Genomic DNA, 16,997 nt, shown 5'->3' with positions numbered 1-16,997 from the left:
CTACTCCAGGAGCTTTTAAGTTACAATAAAGATAGCCTTTAATGTGTATAGTTTGAAGCTAAATGACATGATTCTATCTTTATGAACTCATGTAAAAATATTAATCTGAAATGATAATAATATTTGAAATAACCAGGTGTCTCTATTTTACTGCAACTCTAACTATTGATACCTGTGCATTTATAGCACAATCAATACTAATTGTCAACGTGAACTCAAACTCAACGAGCAATAACTGCCATGTTACAATTTTCTATAAGATTTAAGTAGGTATTGCCACGTGGAAGCCATAGAAGAATTAAGTTACAAGTGTAAATTTGATCCAATTAACACACACACAAAAAAAAGGGGGGGAAAGACAATATAGTAGTGGCATAAAAGAAAAAAAAAATTAACAATAACACAAAATTTTTCAAATTACTGTTTAAAGTGCCTTGATATGAATATTGTATGTTTCCTTATCACGTTATAAAGTTAGGGCTTTATAAAGATATACGCAATAGAATATTTTATCTGAGAGGCCAAAATTTACTACCTTTGACAATCAAAACTAGATATATTACATTATCTATTCTTTGACAATAAAAGTGAATGTTCCTGTCAAAAAGGGTGATGAATGAAACAAGAAGTTTAGTAAGGAGGAAAAAAAAATAATTTCCCGAAACAAAATGCTTAACAATGTTTAAAATATATATTTTTATTAGTAATAAACTTCAAACCCAATGAGCACACTGATAAGGTACATATAAAAATCAAAATTGCTCGGGGAAGTTCTTTTTTTAAAAAAAAATAACAATAAAAATATTAAAAAAATCCTTAATAAACTTAAGAGGAAAAAAAAATAGAAAGCAAATACTTAACTATAGTATTTTTGAGTGAGATTGACACTAGTTAAAAAAAAAACAAAAAAGAAAAGAGAAACCAACAAACAATACAAATTTAAAAAGAAATAAAAATAGTGTTTAGACATATATAAAAGAAAAAGAGTAACATTCTAGATCGTGTATGTTAAAAATAAAATACAATAAAAAGCTAACAGTGAAAACACGTCATGTATTGAAGAGCATAGCAACAGCGAGTGCTTCCTCGTTTATTTTCTTTATGCCCCGTGTCTTTACTGAAGTAAAGATTTACAGCAATTAATCCAAACAGTCATTTGTCCTTTTCTTGTATCAATTTACCAATTACATATGAAGCTGAACTAGGAATATTTAACAAGGTAAAGTTTACAAACAGAACAATGGTTGGTATGTTAGTCTGATGTTTAATATAATAGTGAATGAATCCTGGAAACCAAAGAAATTTGAGCATCATAAGGATAAGTTACTCATCGTCTCTTTTGATAACGAAATATTCGGAAAAGATTCAATCAAATTTAGAGGTTCCAGAACTAGAGTCACAGAAGTCCCTAGAATCAACTGAAATGCAGACAAAAGTGTACTACTAATAATTATCGATGATTTCACACTTTGAAGGTAATACTGCACTGCTTTTATCTTATCACTACACCTGACCTTTTTTTATTTTTATTTTTATTTTTATTTTTATTTTTATTTTTATTTTTATTTTTTACTAATTCCTCAATAACGCATATATCATACTCATATCCTTTCATAAATACTGCCTTCAAATATTAGAAGAAATTTACTGATTGCTTTCATTTTTGTTTTTAGTTACAATATCAACTTATGATATGCATTATACCTACCAGCTTATAATTGAGATTTTTTATTTTTAAGGAAAACCTATCACATATTTGCTTAATTCGGTGATTAAAATCAATGCTAAGCCCTTTTGTTGCAATAATAATAATAAAAAAAAAAAGGCAGAAAATCAAAGCATATTTTTTTAATTTTTTAATTTTTTCTTTTCTAAAATAATGGAGGCAGTGCAACCAGAGATACCAAAGAAAGCGGTCCGCGCTTTAAAAGCTCGTCTTCAAGTTGTTAAAAATCATTTACAACCACTCTTACAAAAACCTTTGAATGAAATATATACCAAGTTACCTGTAACGCAACGTTATGAATTAGAAGTATTATTAACCTATAGCTTAAATACTTTATTTTACAGTATGTACGAAACATATTCATCTTGAATAACCAAGAAAAAATTAATATAAAACTTTTATTATAGTCTATTTAAGGACACAAGGATCAGATCCTCAAAAACATGAAGTAATGAATGAATTGGTAAATTAGCGTTTTGTAGATCTGGCAAAAAAAAAAAAAAAAAAAAAAACTAGTTAATTAAATAATAATCTACTTTAGGTCCGTGTTCAAACTTATATTAAAAAGCTAAAAAAAGCCCAAGGAAAAGAAGAAAAGCGTAAGTTTTTATTTAAACATAGCGATAATGCTGAATAACAAATTAACGTACATATACGTTTATAATAGCTACTATGAAAGTTGATAAGGATGCAGCAGCTCGTTTTATTAAATCAGCAATTAATGAAAGCAAAGTAAATGTCGAATCTGAAAACAAACAGAAAAAAAGAAAAGTAGACGATAGTAGTAGTAGTAGTTCATCTGAAGAAGAAGAAGAAGAAGAAGGTGAAATAAGTCAAAAAGAAAAGAATAGAAAGATGAATGTTTTTAGTAAAAGTAAAATTTTGAATCAATTTGTTGAAAGGATAATGCTGATTAATCTAATTATTTTATACTGTAGAAAAAACTTCATCAAAAAACAAAAAACATAAGAAATAAGATGATTATATAAATTAAATAGTAAAGGATGTATACAAAAGAAAAGTTTATCTCTATGTTTCTTATAATAAATATTACAATTACAATCTACGACTTGAAAAAAAATGTTTGCCCATTTCATAACTAGAAATCATGATAGCACATCCAGGTGCTACTTTCGCTACTCGGGGTACAACTCCTTTAAAGAATCCAGATAAACCATCTTTTAAAATGATATTTTTTAGAATATTATTTAGCTTAGCTTCATCGGCTCCTGAACTCACTTGACGTTGTGTCTTGATTACATCAAATGGGGTTGTAATGATAGCTGCCATCATACCTGATGTGGCCCCTGAAATAAAGGCTATTTGAAAATGACTTTGATTACTATTGTCCAAGATTAGTTGATGTTTAATCTTTTCATATCCCATCCAATAGACAGCTGAGAAAGGTACATCTCTTAACATTGTAGGTAATAAACCTCGCCATAATGCTTGTGGTCCTTCCAAATGAACCATCCTTTTAACACCCAACCAAACATCTAATTTTTTTTATGTTAATTATATAGCAACTTTTAAATTATCTATGCGCATATTTATTTACCTGAGAAACCATGAATGCCTTCTTTTGATTGCATACGAGTTCTAAACAATTCAAGTGGTGATACGACTAATGCTGCCATTGCTATAAATTACATTACATTAGTACCATTAAATAATAACAATTTAATGTTTATTCTTGAACCTACTTCTTGCTAATCCTCCAGCCCATAAAGGTGAATAAATGTCTAAAGTTGTATATTCAAATCGAGAATTCTTTATGTGATCTCGAATATAATCATAACCGACGAAATAAATAGCCGTCGATGGTAATGCCATTACTAATCCTGGTATCAATCCTCTCCATAATGCAAAAGTACCTTCATTTCTAAATATTTTCGAAAGGCAGTCCTAGTATATCCATATAGTTAGACAAAATATGTAATGCAAATAGTTTCTATTATCAATATATTTACAATTGTTCCTTTATATTCAGTTTTCCCATTTTTTGTAGTTTCTTGAAGTCTAGTTTTAACAACGTCTAATGGATTCACTATTAAAATAATAATAATAATAATATTAATATACTGGTATATAAAACTAAAAACAAGTTTTATTATTATTATTTTACTGAACGTCATAGTAATAATAGCGCCTGTAAAAGCTGAAACGATCTTTTCAAGGGACGATGAATTTTTTTTTGTTGTTGTTAATAATTTATGATTTTGGCTTGCATTATTTTCAATGTTTAATTCAACTTGAGGAGAAGAAGGTACATTTATTGGATCATTCATTAAAATCGAGAATAAAAAGATAATATAAAAGTAAATGTAAATGAATGATGCGTAGTGTCAATTGTATTAATAATCTAAGGATTTAATTTTCTTCCCCTCTTTTTTTTTTTTTTTTTTTTTTTTTTTTTTGAAACCTGGTCATTATTTTATTTTATTTTTCGGGTAAAGTAAATTAACTTTCTTGGGCAAGGTTTTCTTTTCTCTGCTTTGATATCAAAATTTTTTTCTGCAGTACTTTTACTATTAACAAATACTTTTTTTTTCTAAACCAACCTTATCTGATAATTTAAATTAGTTCAACACACACATTTTGCGTTATTCTTCAACATCGTATTTGCCATCTTATTTATTACTTTTATTATAAACCAAAATTAATGCAATCAATTACCAAAAAAGAAAGCTTCGATTCTTATGGTTGTATATTATTCATTATTTCCCGGAAAGCTTCAATGGCATCCTTTATAAGCTGATATACTATTAGGTTCTAGTAAATTAATAATTTATTGGCGAGTTTTTTTTTTTTTTTTTTTTTTTTTGTTAAACATTCTTCTATCGTCTCTAAAAGCTGTATTCAATCTCATACGATTAAGACTTGAATAACAAAAACTACAGAAATAACTCATATATTTATTCTGGATTCAGTATATGCTTAAGCTTCAGAAACTATCAATTGTCTATTAAAAAAGTATAATACATGTATTCATTTTTTGTTTTTAAGAAACTTAATTTCATTTATTTTATGTGTATATAAAACAAAACAATCGTCACAAACGCGCCTCCCCCTTTTTTTTTTTTGGAAAAAAATATTTTATTTTTACGTGTTTTTTTTTTCTCTCTCTCTTTTAATTAAAAATATCTTAATGCCTGCTCCATCAAATACCAGTAAACTTTTAATCAAACGCCTTTCAGAACATGCTAAAATTCCTACCAGAGGAACTGAGCATTCAGCTGGTTATGATCTCTATTGGTAAAATGATAAAGAAAGCAAAGGCCTAATAATATAACTAACACAACACCTCTTTGTAGTGCACATGATATTGTAATTCCTGCTCAAGGTAAAGCTATTGTTGCCACTGATATTTCACTTGCTATTCCTGTTGGACATTATGGTCGTGTTGCTCCTCGCTCTGGTTTAGCATCCAAGCATCATTTAGATACAGGTGCTGGAGTTATTGATGCTGATTATCGTGGTCCTCTTGGTGTCTTGATGTTCAATTTTAGTCAAACTGAGTACAAAGGTAATATATACAAATATTTATATATATACTCATATATACATCCATGTATCTAAAGATTTTTATTTCTAGTTAATCGTGGTGATAGAATTGCACAATTAATTATTGAAAAGATTTCAACACCTGAAATTGTAGAAGTAGACGTAAGTAGCAGAATAAATATGGATGGTATAACACAGAGTAGAATGATTAACAATTATCTATTAGTCATTAGAAGAAACAGATCGTGGTGCTGGTGGATTTGGTAGTACAGGATATCAATAAGGTTATATAGAAATTATTTATTTTATTTTATTTTATTTTTTTTTTCAATCAAGACGTTACTTCAAATAAAAGACTTTAAAGCTAACTTATTCTCTGGCTGTTAATATAAATCGTATATTGGAACCATTAGTAATTGTAAAGAAGCAAACATTAATAAACAAAATATTTGAATGGATTCGAGATTTTTTTTTATGGCTATTATGTAAGATATAGTCTACATACACTAAAAAAAATCAAGTTCACTCGTGTAACTACAGTATATATAATGCTTAAAGAAAAAAAAAGAAAAAAAAAAGAGAGAGAGAAAGAAGAGTGGCTTTTATATACATATACTTCTATTGTTATGACTATTTAAATTTATATATTCTCGAGGACTTTAATAATATATTTGTTTTTGTATCTAAAGATTATATACAATGCATTATTATTCATTTAATTGAAGGTAGATGTCAAATCTGCCTTTCTTTATATGTGCTTCCTTTCTTTGTGAATTTGGATTAAAAGTCAAAAATGGATGCAGCTCTAAGAGGATAGGAAACGCTTCTTGGTTTAATTTATCTGTTGTTAATGTATGATTAGGTAATTCTCCTACTATAGCCATTGGACTTGATGTTGTTGATAATAGTTTAGATGGTACAGTTTTTACCCAGGTAGACTTGGCTTCTTCATTGGAAGAACTTGTCATATCTGCAAAGTCTTCAATCGTTTTTGGTGTTTCTCCAGCAGGTTGTTTCCAAAAATCGACATCCCAAATTTCGTATTTTGAATGACACTTATCTAAGGTATAATACATGTCATTATCTATTGTCATGAACTCACTCATACTACTGTTATTGTTGTAAATGGAACTATAACTCATATCGTTACACTGACTTATTCTACTAGCAGTAGCAGTAGCAGCTAAAGAAGGTATATTGATTTCTTCATCAAAACGATTACACCATGAATATTGAACTTTTTCCAATTGGGATATCATCAAAGAATGATTGAGATTAGAATCATTCTCTAATATACTTTTATTCATCTTTGTTGTAGTATTAGACTCCTTTGTTAAGAAGTCCTTGAAATTTACAGTACTATTTGACATGGACATAGGCGACATAGGAGAATAAGATTGTGAAAGATCTGGTATTATTTTTGTTTTGGTTGCTATGGCTGTAGCTAGTGTCGTGGCCAATATAATTGATTTTCTAAAAATATCCGAAGGTAAGTTTTGTACGAGGCTCGATGATGAGTAACCGTTTTCTGACTCGATAAAGGGTACTTTTGGTTTTATTTCAGTATTTAACAAAATTCCTTTTAATGGAGGAGAATGATGATGATACATTTGAGTAGTCTTCACTAATGGTGTCTTGGCTTGTAAAAAATATGAATTTACTATCTGCTCATAATGCTCTTTTTCATTTGATAGTTTTTCTTCTTTTTGTTGACTGTAATTGTAATTGTTACGTTCAAAAATGATATCTTTAGAATAATACAGATGTCTTGATGATGAACTGAAACGATGCATATATTTATGTAAAGAAAGACGCTTATTATTTTCAATTAATTTGGCCTGCTTTCTTTTTCTGTTGTTGATGAATTTGTTCAACAGGATATTAAATATCGATTTTTTATCATTAGAAATGCTTCCATAATTACTTTTTTCAAGCTTTAAAACTTCAGTTGCGTCTAGCATAAATAGTTTAAATATCAACAAAGATAATAAGATGTAAAAAAAGAAAGGAAAGGAAAAAAAAAAGGAAAGAAAGAAAGAAAGAAAAAGGTCTATATAATAAGGAGAAGATAATGACTAAAAGAATATGCAGAAAGGAAAAGTATATATGTATATGTATGTGTATATATATTCTAGAAACTAGTTATATTCTTTTATATGTGTATCGATATGCAGACATGACTGATATTACTTGTAATTAGTTTGTTTATTTTCTTCTATATATGTTTTGTTTATAACAAAGTTTACTGTAATGTATGTTAGATGATTTGTATCTTCTGTTTACTAAAATTATTGATATATTCAATGGAAATTCAGTATAACAATAGGGGTAAAAATAGAAAAAGGACAAAGGTAGTTATAAACCATTTGCTGCTATACTAAAAAAAAGAAAAGAAATAAAATGTAAAAAAAAGGAATAATTTACGGTAACAAATAGCCATGTAGTATAATATTTATAAAGAATAATTATAGTGTTTATTGACACTACATATATGTATAAACCATGATTAAACATAATACTGTCCTTCTGAGTAAACTATGTATTACATAAAAACATAAAAATGGCCAGATAAACTTTAATTGTACTATTAAAATATGAATTTTATTTATTTTTTTTTTAATTTTTTATTATGGCCAGGTGGGCACAGTGCATTTTTCATCTGCGATTTTGCCCGAGCCAGTTCGAGTAGTATATATAAGAAAGAAAAAACCTCTGAAGAGACAAGATGGAAAATGAAAAAAGTCTAAAAGTTGATGGTAAAAAAAAAAAAAAAAAAAAAAAAAAAAAAAAAAAAGGAAAAATTCAGCGATTGTGCAGGAGTATGAACACTGTTAGTTGAGCAACCAATTCACGAGAGAAGCACCAGTATCAGTGGGAGGGTCAGGAGGGAGTTTTCCATGGAAGATATGATCCATCTCATGTAGTATTGTACAAATCGTTGGCCATCAAATCGTCCAAGGAGCAGCAAGGTGTGCTGTTGATGGTTTTTTAGTAGGCAAAAGATTCAGCAAGAAAGAGAGAGAATCTTCGATCGACGTCGGTAATAACAGCCGATGATGCATGTGGAGACAAATGATGGCATGGTGACGAGTAAAATGTTCGAAAGGGTGATATATACAGGGACGAGGTATACCACCAGGTAGCTATCCGAGACGCCAACGTATAACCTGACTAAACTGAGTTTTGGACATCGGCAACCAAAGGTGAGGATCTGGAGCCAGAGTTGGACGACAGGCGGCAAGCAGCTTAGTATTTGGGCCAGTGCAAAGTGTTTCATGGTATTGTTGTAGAAAGCCGTGCTGTAGTCTCTTAAACTTGCTTTTGGTAAGGTCATCCAAATTGCGGGTGCGTTCTCTCCATAAAGAGTTCTTGGTCAGTTTGTACCATTGTAAGTGACTTGCAGAAGTCTCCAAGTGGGATAGTAATTTGGAGAGCAGAGTATCACCAGGTAAATTCATGGATCGTACTAGGTATTTTGTTTGGAGTATTATGGATCGGTTCATCATCGACGGTTGATGGATCATGTGAAGCACCACTTTAGTAGAGGATCGCAGGGAGGCGCCAAATATGCGACGAAGACATTCATTTTAGCAGGCTTCTAGTTGCTTAAAGTGAGAACCGTTGAGCGCAGCGATGGCAAGGCCGTATTCCAGTTGTGATCTGATCATCTGGACATAAAAATGAACTGCAAGGAGACGGCTGAAACCTTTTGAGTTGACACCGAGAACAGCTATCTGGTTCATTGAAGATCGCGCTTTAGCCGTGTTTTGTTTAATAAGAGCAGCAGTATCAATAGAACCACCAGCTTTTATACGAATGCCTAAGTATGCAAAGGAGGGTTCACGAGGTAGAGGTGTGTTATATAGTTTATATTGGTGATCATCATTGGGAGGTGCAACAACGACACATTTGGATGGACTCCAACGGTAGCCCACATAATAGCTATATTCCTCACAGCTTCGCAAGAGTGAGTGCATTTTAGCTGCTGGGGCGATTAGGACGACATCATCTGCGTAAAGGAGAGATGTGATCTTTGTAGCAGATTGGGTGGCATCAGAGAAGGCATCGGAGGTTGCATGCTATGGTCTTAGAAGTTCAGGTAGATCATTAATGTAGATAGAATACAAAAATGGGGATAGTATGGAGCCTTGTAACACACCTGTGGCCGGAAAGAACCGAGAAGATACCGCATTATCGAGTAAAACTTCAATCTGTACATCATCAAATAAATTCTGTAAAATACCAAGCAATGGTGTTGGTGCAAAAGGTTGAAGTTTTGCCATATATAGGATCGGTCAACAGTGTCATAAGTTGATTTGATGTCGAGGAAGATCAGAGTTGGAGTAAATCGATGATAACATCGTAGGATGGTACAGAGTTCAGTAAGACATAGGACTTGGTCAAGGGAGCTTCGAGCTTCACGAAATCTACCTTGCGCAATATCTAGGGAAGGGCTAGTAGTTATCAGTTCATTGTAAATGCATTTTTCAAAAAGCTTGCAAAAGATAGATGTGAGGCTAATGGGATGGTAGTTGGCCGGGACAGTTGCGTTATCTTTTTTTATGAATAGGTATCACTTGAGCCACTTGCCATGACGGTGGAGTATATGCAAAGTGTAGATACAGTAAAAGTCTTGATCTTCCTTTCCTTTACCTTTTTACCTCTTGTCCCGTAAGAGGGTTTTTAGATACTTTTTTTTCACATAATTTGAACTGACCTGGGCAATCCAATATAACAAAGATATTATGTGCCCATAGGTCGCTTTATAAATTTTAATTTATAAAAATAATAAAAAAAATGTTTAATTGTATTAAATCAAGATATAAATTTTGCTCTCCGCTGCAAATCATCCTTACCTTTTAAAGAGACTACACTTTGTTTGTTGGTCCTAGTGTAACGTTTAAATATTTTCTCTTTTCCTTCAAATCAAAAAAGACTAACTTTTAGGGGGAGAGAAAAACTTTTTTTTATATAAAAATATACACATATATTTTGACTAAAATGACAATTCTCTTTCCTTTTTTTTTTCTTTCTTTTTCTTTCTTCATTTTTATTCATATTATTCTCACTATTTTTCTGACTTTTTTTTTTTTTTCAATAAAATATGAAAGGTTAGATTATATTTAATAGTTATATAATTCCAATAGTTAAACTAAAAACAATAGAAAATAATCATAAAAAGAGACGATTCCATCTATTGAAGCTTTTACTTACAAGTAGATAAACATTTTTATCCTATATAAACAGCTTTTTCTAAATTGACACTAATATTGAATATACTAATAGCTCTTTCAAGCTGACAGTTAGACAGCATCCAGTTCATTCTAGAACATGTGGTATTGGTGAAAGAGGTAGTTGTATATGTATATGTATGGTAATTTATATAATCATTTATTTTTCTTTTTCTCTTACAGTTGATAGAAGACCAATTGACCCTCCACCTGTTGTTGAGGTTCAACTGAATTACAATAAACACACAGATAGGGGCAAAAGGTAGTACTTGGCATATTTATATAAAATGTACATACATACATACATATACATATATAACATCTATTTATGATACTATTTTATAGTTCTATATTATCACCATTATCTCATTTATTCTTAATTGCAGTTCTTATCCCATCAGATAAGGAAAGTCAAGAGCTAAACCTTGCTTTGCATACTAAATTGACAATTGGACGTACCGTTTCCTCTGTCTATAATTTAAGAGATTTAGATGGAAGTGAAGGTATTTTTTTCGTATTTCCAGATATTTCTGTTCGGATAGAAGGAAACTATCGTCTACAAATGTGTTTGTTTAAAATTCAAGGGTAAGCTATACGTATAAAGAAGTGGAGGAAAGGATAATATAATTAAAAGCGGACCTATATATTTATGTTTATATAGGCATTCTGTTAATTATATTACATCAGTATTGACTAAGCAGTTTACTGTCTACAATGCCAAGAATGTAAGTCATTCATATTTATTTATTTTTTTTGGAAAGAGGAAAGCAATGGCAATAGATGACTAAGTCTATTTTATTACAAGTTTCCTGGAATGCATCCTTCTTGTTCCTTAATCAAAAGCTTTGCTGCACAGGGATTAAAGATCAGAATTAGAACGGAATCAGGTCCACGATTATCGAGACGAACCAATAAAAAGTCAACGAGGAAAAATACTATTCAGAAAAAAGCAGGACAAATAGATAATACATCAAATGAAACAAGTGATAATCATAACTCTGTCATATCAGTGAATTCATTACTGCTAATGGACGATAAAGAGGGTTCTAAGAGTATTATTAAAGAGTCATCAGAAAAAGAAGTGATAGATAATGGCAATATAGTATTTTCAAAGGATAATAAGCAAAAATCACAAATAAGTTTTAAAAGTAGTTGTTACAATCCTGTAGTTGATATGAATGAAGCTAAAAAGAAAGGTAATCATCATTATTTAGGTTAGTATGAATATGCATCTATTTTTACGCCAAGTATAGAATTATATAATTTAACAAGATATATACTGATTTAAATATGCATATATATTCTACTTCTAAAACAAAGATAATACAACAATATCAAATAGATTAAGTCTTTCATATCTTCTTTGTCGAACGCAACAAGAATCTATTATTCGCAAAGACAACTGTAAGCCATTACATAATATAATATGATATGATACATTCAATAGTCATATAACAAACGATATTTATTAACAGAAATCTAGACTTAAATCAGTTTTGCTAATAGTTTGTATGAAAGGAAAGAAAAGAAAAAAAAATAGCCGTAACTATAATTGTTATTGTTTCGATATCAATATCAACACTACTGGTAAGAGATATCAAGCAGATATAGTTTCATGTTGATTTTATACATCTTGATTTTGAATCAAATATTAAAATAAAATAAAATAAAATAAATCTAGCTCATTCTTTTGTTCCTTCATCTCTCCAATACTGGCTTTCTCCCTTAACTAAGCGGCTATCTCAGTCGAATCTATCCGTGAAACTATTTTTTTTTTCTTTCTTTTTACACATTCTTTCTCTAATAATATATGCATATATATTTCTCTAATTTTAACTTTTATGGTTTTATCTTTTGTCTTATAAGGCCTTCTATTCTCTGTTTTCTAAACTAAGTAGGACAAATCAGTTTTTATAGCTACGTGTTCATTGGTCATAATAAAATATAATTTTAATTGTATTATAGAGTGATGCACGCGTTTTTTTTTTTTATCGCGTTCTGATTTTCAAAAACAATAGAAAAAGTTATATTATTTTTCTAAATTTTTTCAAGGCTTTTCATACTCCTCTCTCTTCCGTTTTTTTTTTTTTTTTTTTTTTTTTTTTTTTTTTTTTTTTTTTTTTTTTATTAGTATTATTATTATTATTTATAAAATGTATTCGCCTAATAGAGTAGATGGTGGCTATGGATCAATAATAAAAGCTTCAGAGAAACCTGGCTTGGTAGCTTCACCATTAAGAACTATTGCAACACCTATTTATGAAGCTGTCAAATCAGCTCATACCAAGGCTACACGAGATTTTGATCGCTTTTATGGAAACTTACAAGCTAAATTAACTCCAAGAACAAGCAATGTATACATTCATATACATTTATATAAAGAATTTTTTAAGTTATATACAACAATTGAACTTACACACTTCTTTATAGTCTTATATTCAGAAACGTACAGCAGAAACGTCAGAAAGATTGAGAGCTATATTGAATCAAAGAAGAACAGAACTTGATTCACATAATGCTAGTACTAGTAGAACTTCCTTAACACCTCTCATTGAACGACATACACTTCGTGAAGGTTTTTTTTTTAAGAAAAAATATTTAGTCGTTTTTGTCTTATTTAATCTAATTTGTAAATGTCATATATTTAGATTCACAAGCAAAATATAATTATCCTAGTAGAAATCCATTCTATCAGGAATCAGAATCAGATATAGCAGAAACCCCTTCATTAATTGAACATTATGCTGACGATACACCTATATCATATATAAGTTTAGATAAACAACCTAGTCAACCTAATACATTTTCATCACCGAGAAAGACAATGAGAAAATCTACTTTGACCCCTAATAGACAACAATGGTCAATGAAATTACAAGAAAAATTAACTGAAGAAAGACGACGAATGGATAGATTACATAAAAATTTATTAAAAATACGAAGACAAGTAAATAGTGTTTATATTATCTTTAAGAACCATGTATATTCATTTACTATTTTTTTTTCTTACTTAAATAATAGTCATCTTTATTAGCTGATGAACTTTCCACTACTAATTCAAGATTTGAACAAGGAAGCATTATAGAAAAAGATGAAAATTTTGCTGATGAAGATACTTCTATGTCTATAGTATCCTCTCCTGAACATGAGGATCGAAAGGAGGAGGAAGATGCGTTTAGTATTATATCGTCACCTTCTAATAATACAAATAGAAATAGACCATCTTCTATTAGTTATAACCATTCTAACAGTCATAATGGAACAAGCTCAATATCATATAACCAATCAATAAAGTCTTCTCAGTCCAATACTTGTCACAAGGAGGTATAACAAAAAGAGAGAAAGAGAGAGAGAAAAGAGAAGAAAAAACCAACTAATCTTTTTTTTTTAATTTAAAAGCTATCAAGTTCATCTGCTAATATGCGTATTAGTCAATTTAGTGCTACATCACCTCGCCATCTTACTATATCCCCAAATAATAATAGGAAAAGTTTTATTAATGAGCTTGGAGGCGCCAAGTTAAGATCAGCTGAAATAATTAGGTAAACAGGAAAAAAACCCTCATTTTTCTTTGCCTCTAACTTTATACATTTACTTAATTTCATGTAGAACACCTGGAGGTAGCCAAGTTAGTAATCGCTTTTGGAAAGAAATTCATGGACTCACAGCTAAGAAAGAGTCTGCGGCGTCACCAGGCAGAGTTAGTAAACGCTCAGTACCTTTAACAAAACGTTTCTCTCAACGAGTCAGCCAAGATAAACCCAGTACTACTACTACTACTATTACTACGCCTACTACTATTAAGCTTAATACATGGAGTAATAGTGATATTGATTTCTGGTCTACAGAAAGTAATGATACACCTGTCGCAAATTCATTTAATACCAAGTTATTTAAAGCAGCACAAGAAGAAAAAGAACAATCAGAACAACAACCCGTTCATGTTAACAAGACATTCTTGACCAAGAATTTTTTTGAAAGTGATGGTGAAGAAGAAGATGATGATGATGATGATAATCATACACAACATAGTTTATTTAATAACAAATTATTCAAGGCAGCTCAACAAGCCCACAATAATGATGAGCAGCAGCAATTACCAGCGAAAAGAAAGAATACTTTATCAGACGAAATTGAAACTGCTAGAAGGAGAGATGAAATTATTAAAAGGAATAATATACCAACGATGAATGCTGATGTACTTGCTGAATTAAAGGCTAAATATCAAGAAAAGTTAATTGATGATTCAGATTCTTATAAATTTTCATAATAAATAAATACATGTATACATATTTTATTCTAAAGACATTCGACTTAATCCACCACTTGCTTCATGTAAGTTAAATGTGCTATTACTAGATGGCTTTTGTTGTGCTCTAGCTGCTGCGTTAGCTGAGGCTGTTCCTCCAAAGTAACTATTAAAAAAGGAATAAGAAGATGAAGTAGAAGGTATTGGAGGACTAGAAAAGTCTGATAAAATAGGGGATCCATTTAAAGAAAGTGAAGGTGAAACAGCTCTTCGTTTTAAGCTTATTGGTATAGGATAAGGATCAAATAGCCTATCTTCTGCAGATGCTAGAATGCAAATGTTATGTATGTATATACATGCATTTGTATATCTTATCTTACCTTTTCTCTTAATAGTTTTATTGTATATTGTATTTTCCAGTTGAAAGTTCTAATATAAAATAGCCACAAATAATGAATATACATATTTATTATATGCAAATGCATACTTACAGTCATTTCTATTTCTGGATTTAACTTGGAGCATTGATATAAAGGCATATCTACCATTTTCGTCCATGAAGCAGGAGGTACACCTTGTTGTAATGTCTAAATGTATATTTCTATGTCAATGCAATTTACTACAGAAGAATATATACTCCACATACCTCGATTGAATTATCCATATTTTTCAGTTGAGTTGTAGTCTCATATTCTCTTCTCATCTCTATATCACCTAAATGTGAGTCTTCCTATATAAATTATTTAATACATTCATTCTCAATGTAAATGTATCATCACTTACATCAGTTTGATCAATCACCCTCAAAAGAGCCTTCGACCTTGGCTGTTAATAAAGAATTTAGTATATGTGCATGCATATATGAAGATCTAGACATATTTTATATAACTACCATTAATGAACTTCGCCTATTCACACTTCGTCTCTCGGTTATAACATTACTCTGTTGTGGACGTCTTTTATTCACCATATTCATGTTTTTACTATTAGCAGTAATAATCAGTTCGTTGTTTGATTGTTGTTGTTGCTGAGGATTAATAAAACTATCTTTTGAATTCGTAATCATGTCTTTATTGTAAACATCCATCTTAATTTTAGAAGAAGATCCTTTATTTTCACAACAATCCAATTCCATTATATAAATTAAAAAAAAAAAAAGAAAAAGAAAAAGAAAGAAGAAATAAATAATATGAATATTTATATACAAACAATTATTCTGTATATGCTTTTAATTATGCATATTCATATCAGCGAAACTACGATAAAAGTTGAAAAAAAAACCATCTATTTTATTTTATTTTTTTTTTTTTTTTTTTTTTTTTCTGACTAAAGAATAGAAAAAAAAACAGATGCTGATTCTCAATGTCAATTGCTAAAAATGAATATAAATCAGTTGTATTATGGCATATGAATGGCTGTATAGCAACCTTTTATGAATCGAAACCAGATAACCAAAAGAAAAAAGTGCCCATCGAAACAGTTAGTTTTACTACTAAAGCTTATTTAGCATTTAAGAAAATGAATAGTTTGGTAATAAAAAAAAAAATAAAAAATAAAAATTTAAAACTTTAATATCCCTTTAAAAGACTAATCGTTACAATTAAAGCAAATTGCTCCACCTGCTGTGCCTTATTTAGAAAATTTGACATCACTTCAACTTCAAAACAATCATCTTGTTTCTTTACCTCATGAATTATGGCGGTTAACTAATCTACAGGAATTAAATTTAGGAAGTAACCAACTAAAAGAATTACCCATGCAAATAGGCTTACTTGTCAATCTACGTCAACTCTTTTTACACAATAATCACTTGACAAGCATTCCTTCTCAAATAGGCAATTTAAAACAATTGTCACTGATCGATCTAACAGATAATAATCGTCTTATTCATTTACCTGCTGAAATCTTAGAATTAAAAAAATTAAAAGTGCTATGGCTAGGAAATAATAATTTCTGTCAACAAAAAACAAATGATTTAAAAGTTATAACTCTAAAAAGTATATGTCTACAAACAATAGGCCTTCTATGCTCTATAGATCAAGAATCAAAGCAAATTATTTCCGAAAATCTCCCAGAATCCGTCTTGGAAGATAAATCAATCTTACTCTCTTCAGCTGACAAAGACTTGAGAACACTTATACCTAGATGCTATTATTGCTCTTCTTTGTTATTTCATTCTGATTTACATCTTATAAAATTAAATAAGGAGAACTTGCCATTCTTATTTAGAGCTTGTAGTCAAACTTGTTATGTAAATATTTATAATAATTCTATATTATATTAATAA

General features: G+C 29.9%; 8 protein-coding genes across 8 annotated transcripts; 5 read left to right on the top strand and 3 right to left on the bottom strand.

Annotated features, from left to right (window-relative positions):
- Positions 1-1,879: 1,879 nt before the first annotated feature.
- On the top strand, positions 1,880-2,198 carry BX663DRAFT_430854 (uncharacterized protein; the record flags this gene model as incomplete). The annotated part of the gene is made up of 2 exons (XM_051522831.1): positions 1,880-2,069; positions 2,134-2,198. 2 exons carry the CDS (start codon positions 1,880-1,882, stop codon positions 2,196-2,198), a joined length of 255 nt encoding a protein of 84 aa, XP_051384867.1.
- Positions 2,199-2,782: 584 nt separating this feature from the next.
- On the bottom strand, positions 2,783-4,014 carry BX663DRAFT_430774 (mitochondrial carrier domain-containing protein; the record flags this gene model as incomplete). Its single annotated transcript, XM_051522824.1, has 5 exons — positions 2,783-3,222; positions 3,285-3,365; positions 3,430-3,631; positions 3,697-3,773; positions 3,852-4,014. The coding sequence occupies 5 exons, from the start codon at positions 4,012-4,014 to the stop codon at positions 2,783-2,785; spliced, it is 963 nt and encodes a 320-aa protein (XP_051384866.1).
- An 849-nt stretch (positions 4,015-4,863) lies between these two features.
- On the top strand, positions 4,864-5,617 carry BX663DRAFT_541823 (dUTPase-like protein; the record flags this gene model as incomplete). The annotated part of the gene is made up of 5 exons (XM_051530793.1): positions 4,864-4,981; positions 5,041-5,252; positions 5,322-5,392; positions 5,464-5,514; positions 5,567-5,617. Exons 1-5 carry the CDS (start codon positions 4,875-4,877, stop codon positions 5,615-5,617), a joined length of 492 nt encoding a protein of 163 aa, XP_051384865.1. The 5' UTR covers positions 4,864-4,874.
- Positions 5,618-5,882: 265 nt separating this feature from the next.
- BX663DRAFT_503900 (uncharacterized protein) lies at positions 5,883-7,229 on the bottom strand. Its single transcript, XM_051526834.1, has one exon. It carries the CDS (start codon positions 7,189-7,191, stop codon positions 5,938-5,940), a length of 1,254 nt encoding a protein of 417 aa, XP_051384864.1. The 5' UTR covers positions 7,192-7,229; the 3' UTR covers positions 5,883-5,937.
- A 3,560-nt stretch (positions 7,230-10,789) lies between these two features.
- Positions 10,790-11,680, top strand: BX663DRAFT_430875 (velvet factor-domain-containing protein; the record flags this gene model as incomplete). Its single annotated transcript, XM_051522833.1, has 3 exons — positions 10,790-11,046; positions 11,123-11,186; positions 11,267-11,680. The coding sequence occupies 3 exons, from the start codon at positions 10,790-10,792 to the stop codon at positions 11,678-11,680; spliced, it is 735 nt and encodes a 244-aa protein (XP_051384863.1).
- Positions 11,681-12,576: 896 nt separating this feature from the next.
- BX663DRAFT_331096 (uncharacterized protein) lies at positions 12,577-14,206 on the top strand. The gene is made up of 6 exons (XM_051522125.1): positions 12,577-12,815; positions 12,892-13,036; positions 13,110-13,408; positions 13,483-13,785; positions 13,893-14,003; positions 14,071-14,206. The coding sequence occupies exons 1-5, from the start codon at positions 12,615-12,617 to the stop codon at positions 13,899-13,901; spliced, it is 957 nt and encodes a 318-aa protein (XP_051384862.1). The 5' UTR covers positions 12,577-12,614; the 3' UTR covers positions 13,902-14,003; positions 14,071-14,206.
- A 549-nt stretch (positions 14,207-14,755) lies between these two features.
- Positions 14,756-15,845, bottom strand: BX663DRAFT_550500 (uncharacterized protein; the record flags this gene model as incomplete). Its single annotated transcript, XM_051531218.1, has 6 exons — positions 14,756-15,036; positions 15,091-15,139; positions 15,202-15,297; positions 15,357-15,440; positions 15,494-15,535; positions 15,603-15,845. The coding sequence occupies 6 exons, from the start codon at positions 15,843-15,845 to the stop codon at positions 14,756-14,758; spliced, it is 795 nt and encodes a 264-aa protein (XP_051384861.1).
- Positions 15,846-16,036: 191 nt separating this feature from the next.
- On the top strand, positions 16,037-16,994 carry BX663DRAFT_469984 (uncharacterized protein; the record flags this gene model as incomplete). The annotated part of the gene is made up of 2 exons (XM_051524121.1): positions 16,037-16,240; positions 16,317-16,994. The coding sequence occupies exons 1-2, from the start codon at positions 16,073-16,075 to the stop codon at positions 16,992-16,994; spliced, it is 846 nt and encodes a 281-aa protein (XP_051384860.1). The 5' UTR covers positions 16,037-16,072.
- Between the last annotated feature and the right edge of the window lie 3 nt (positions 16,995-16,997).

This window comes from Cokeromyces recurvatus (assembly GCF_025118155.1).
Source record: "Cokeromyces recurvatus strain NRRL 2243 chromosome Unknown BX663scaffold_7, whole genome shotgun sequence".
Lineage (NCBI taxonomy): Eukaryota > Fungi > Mucoromycota > Mucoromycetes > Mucorales > Mucoraceae > Cokeromyces > Cokeromyces recurvatus.
This window is presented reverse-complemented; position numbering and strand designations above follow the sequence as displayed.

What these genes read in the sequence shown, in the direction of transcription:
- BX663DRAFT_503900 (XM_051526834.1), bottom strand. Translation starts at nt 7,191, where the DNA reads ATGCTAGACGCAACTGAAGTTTTAAAGCTTGAAAAAAGTAATTATGGA.
- BX663DRAFT_331096 (XM_051522125.1), top strand. Translation starts at nt 12,615, where the DNA reads ATGTATTCGCCTAATAGAGTAGATGGTGGCTATGGATCAATAATAAAA. An exon ending in ACGACATACACTTCGTGAAG is followed by an intron (nt 13,037 to 13,109) that starts GTTTTTTTTTTA and finishes TCATATATTTAG; the next exon opens with ATTCACAAGCAAAATATAAT. An exon ending in TATTAAAAATACGAAGACAA is followed by an intron (nt 13,409 to 13,482) that starts GTAAATAGTGTT and finishes CTTAAATAATAG; the next exon opens with TCATCTTTATTAGCTGATGA.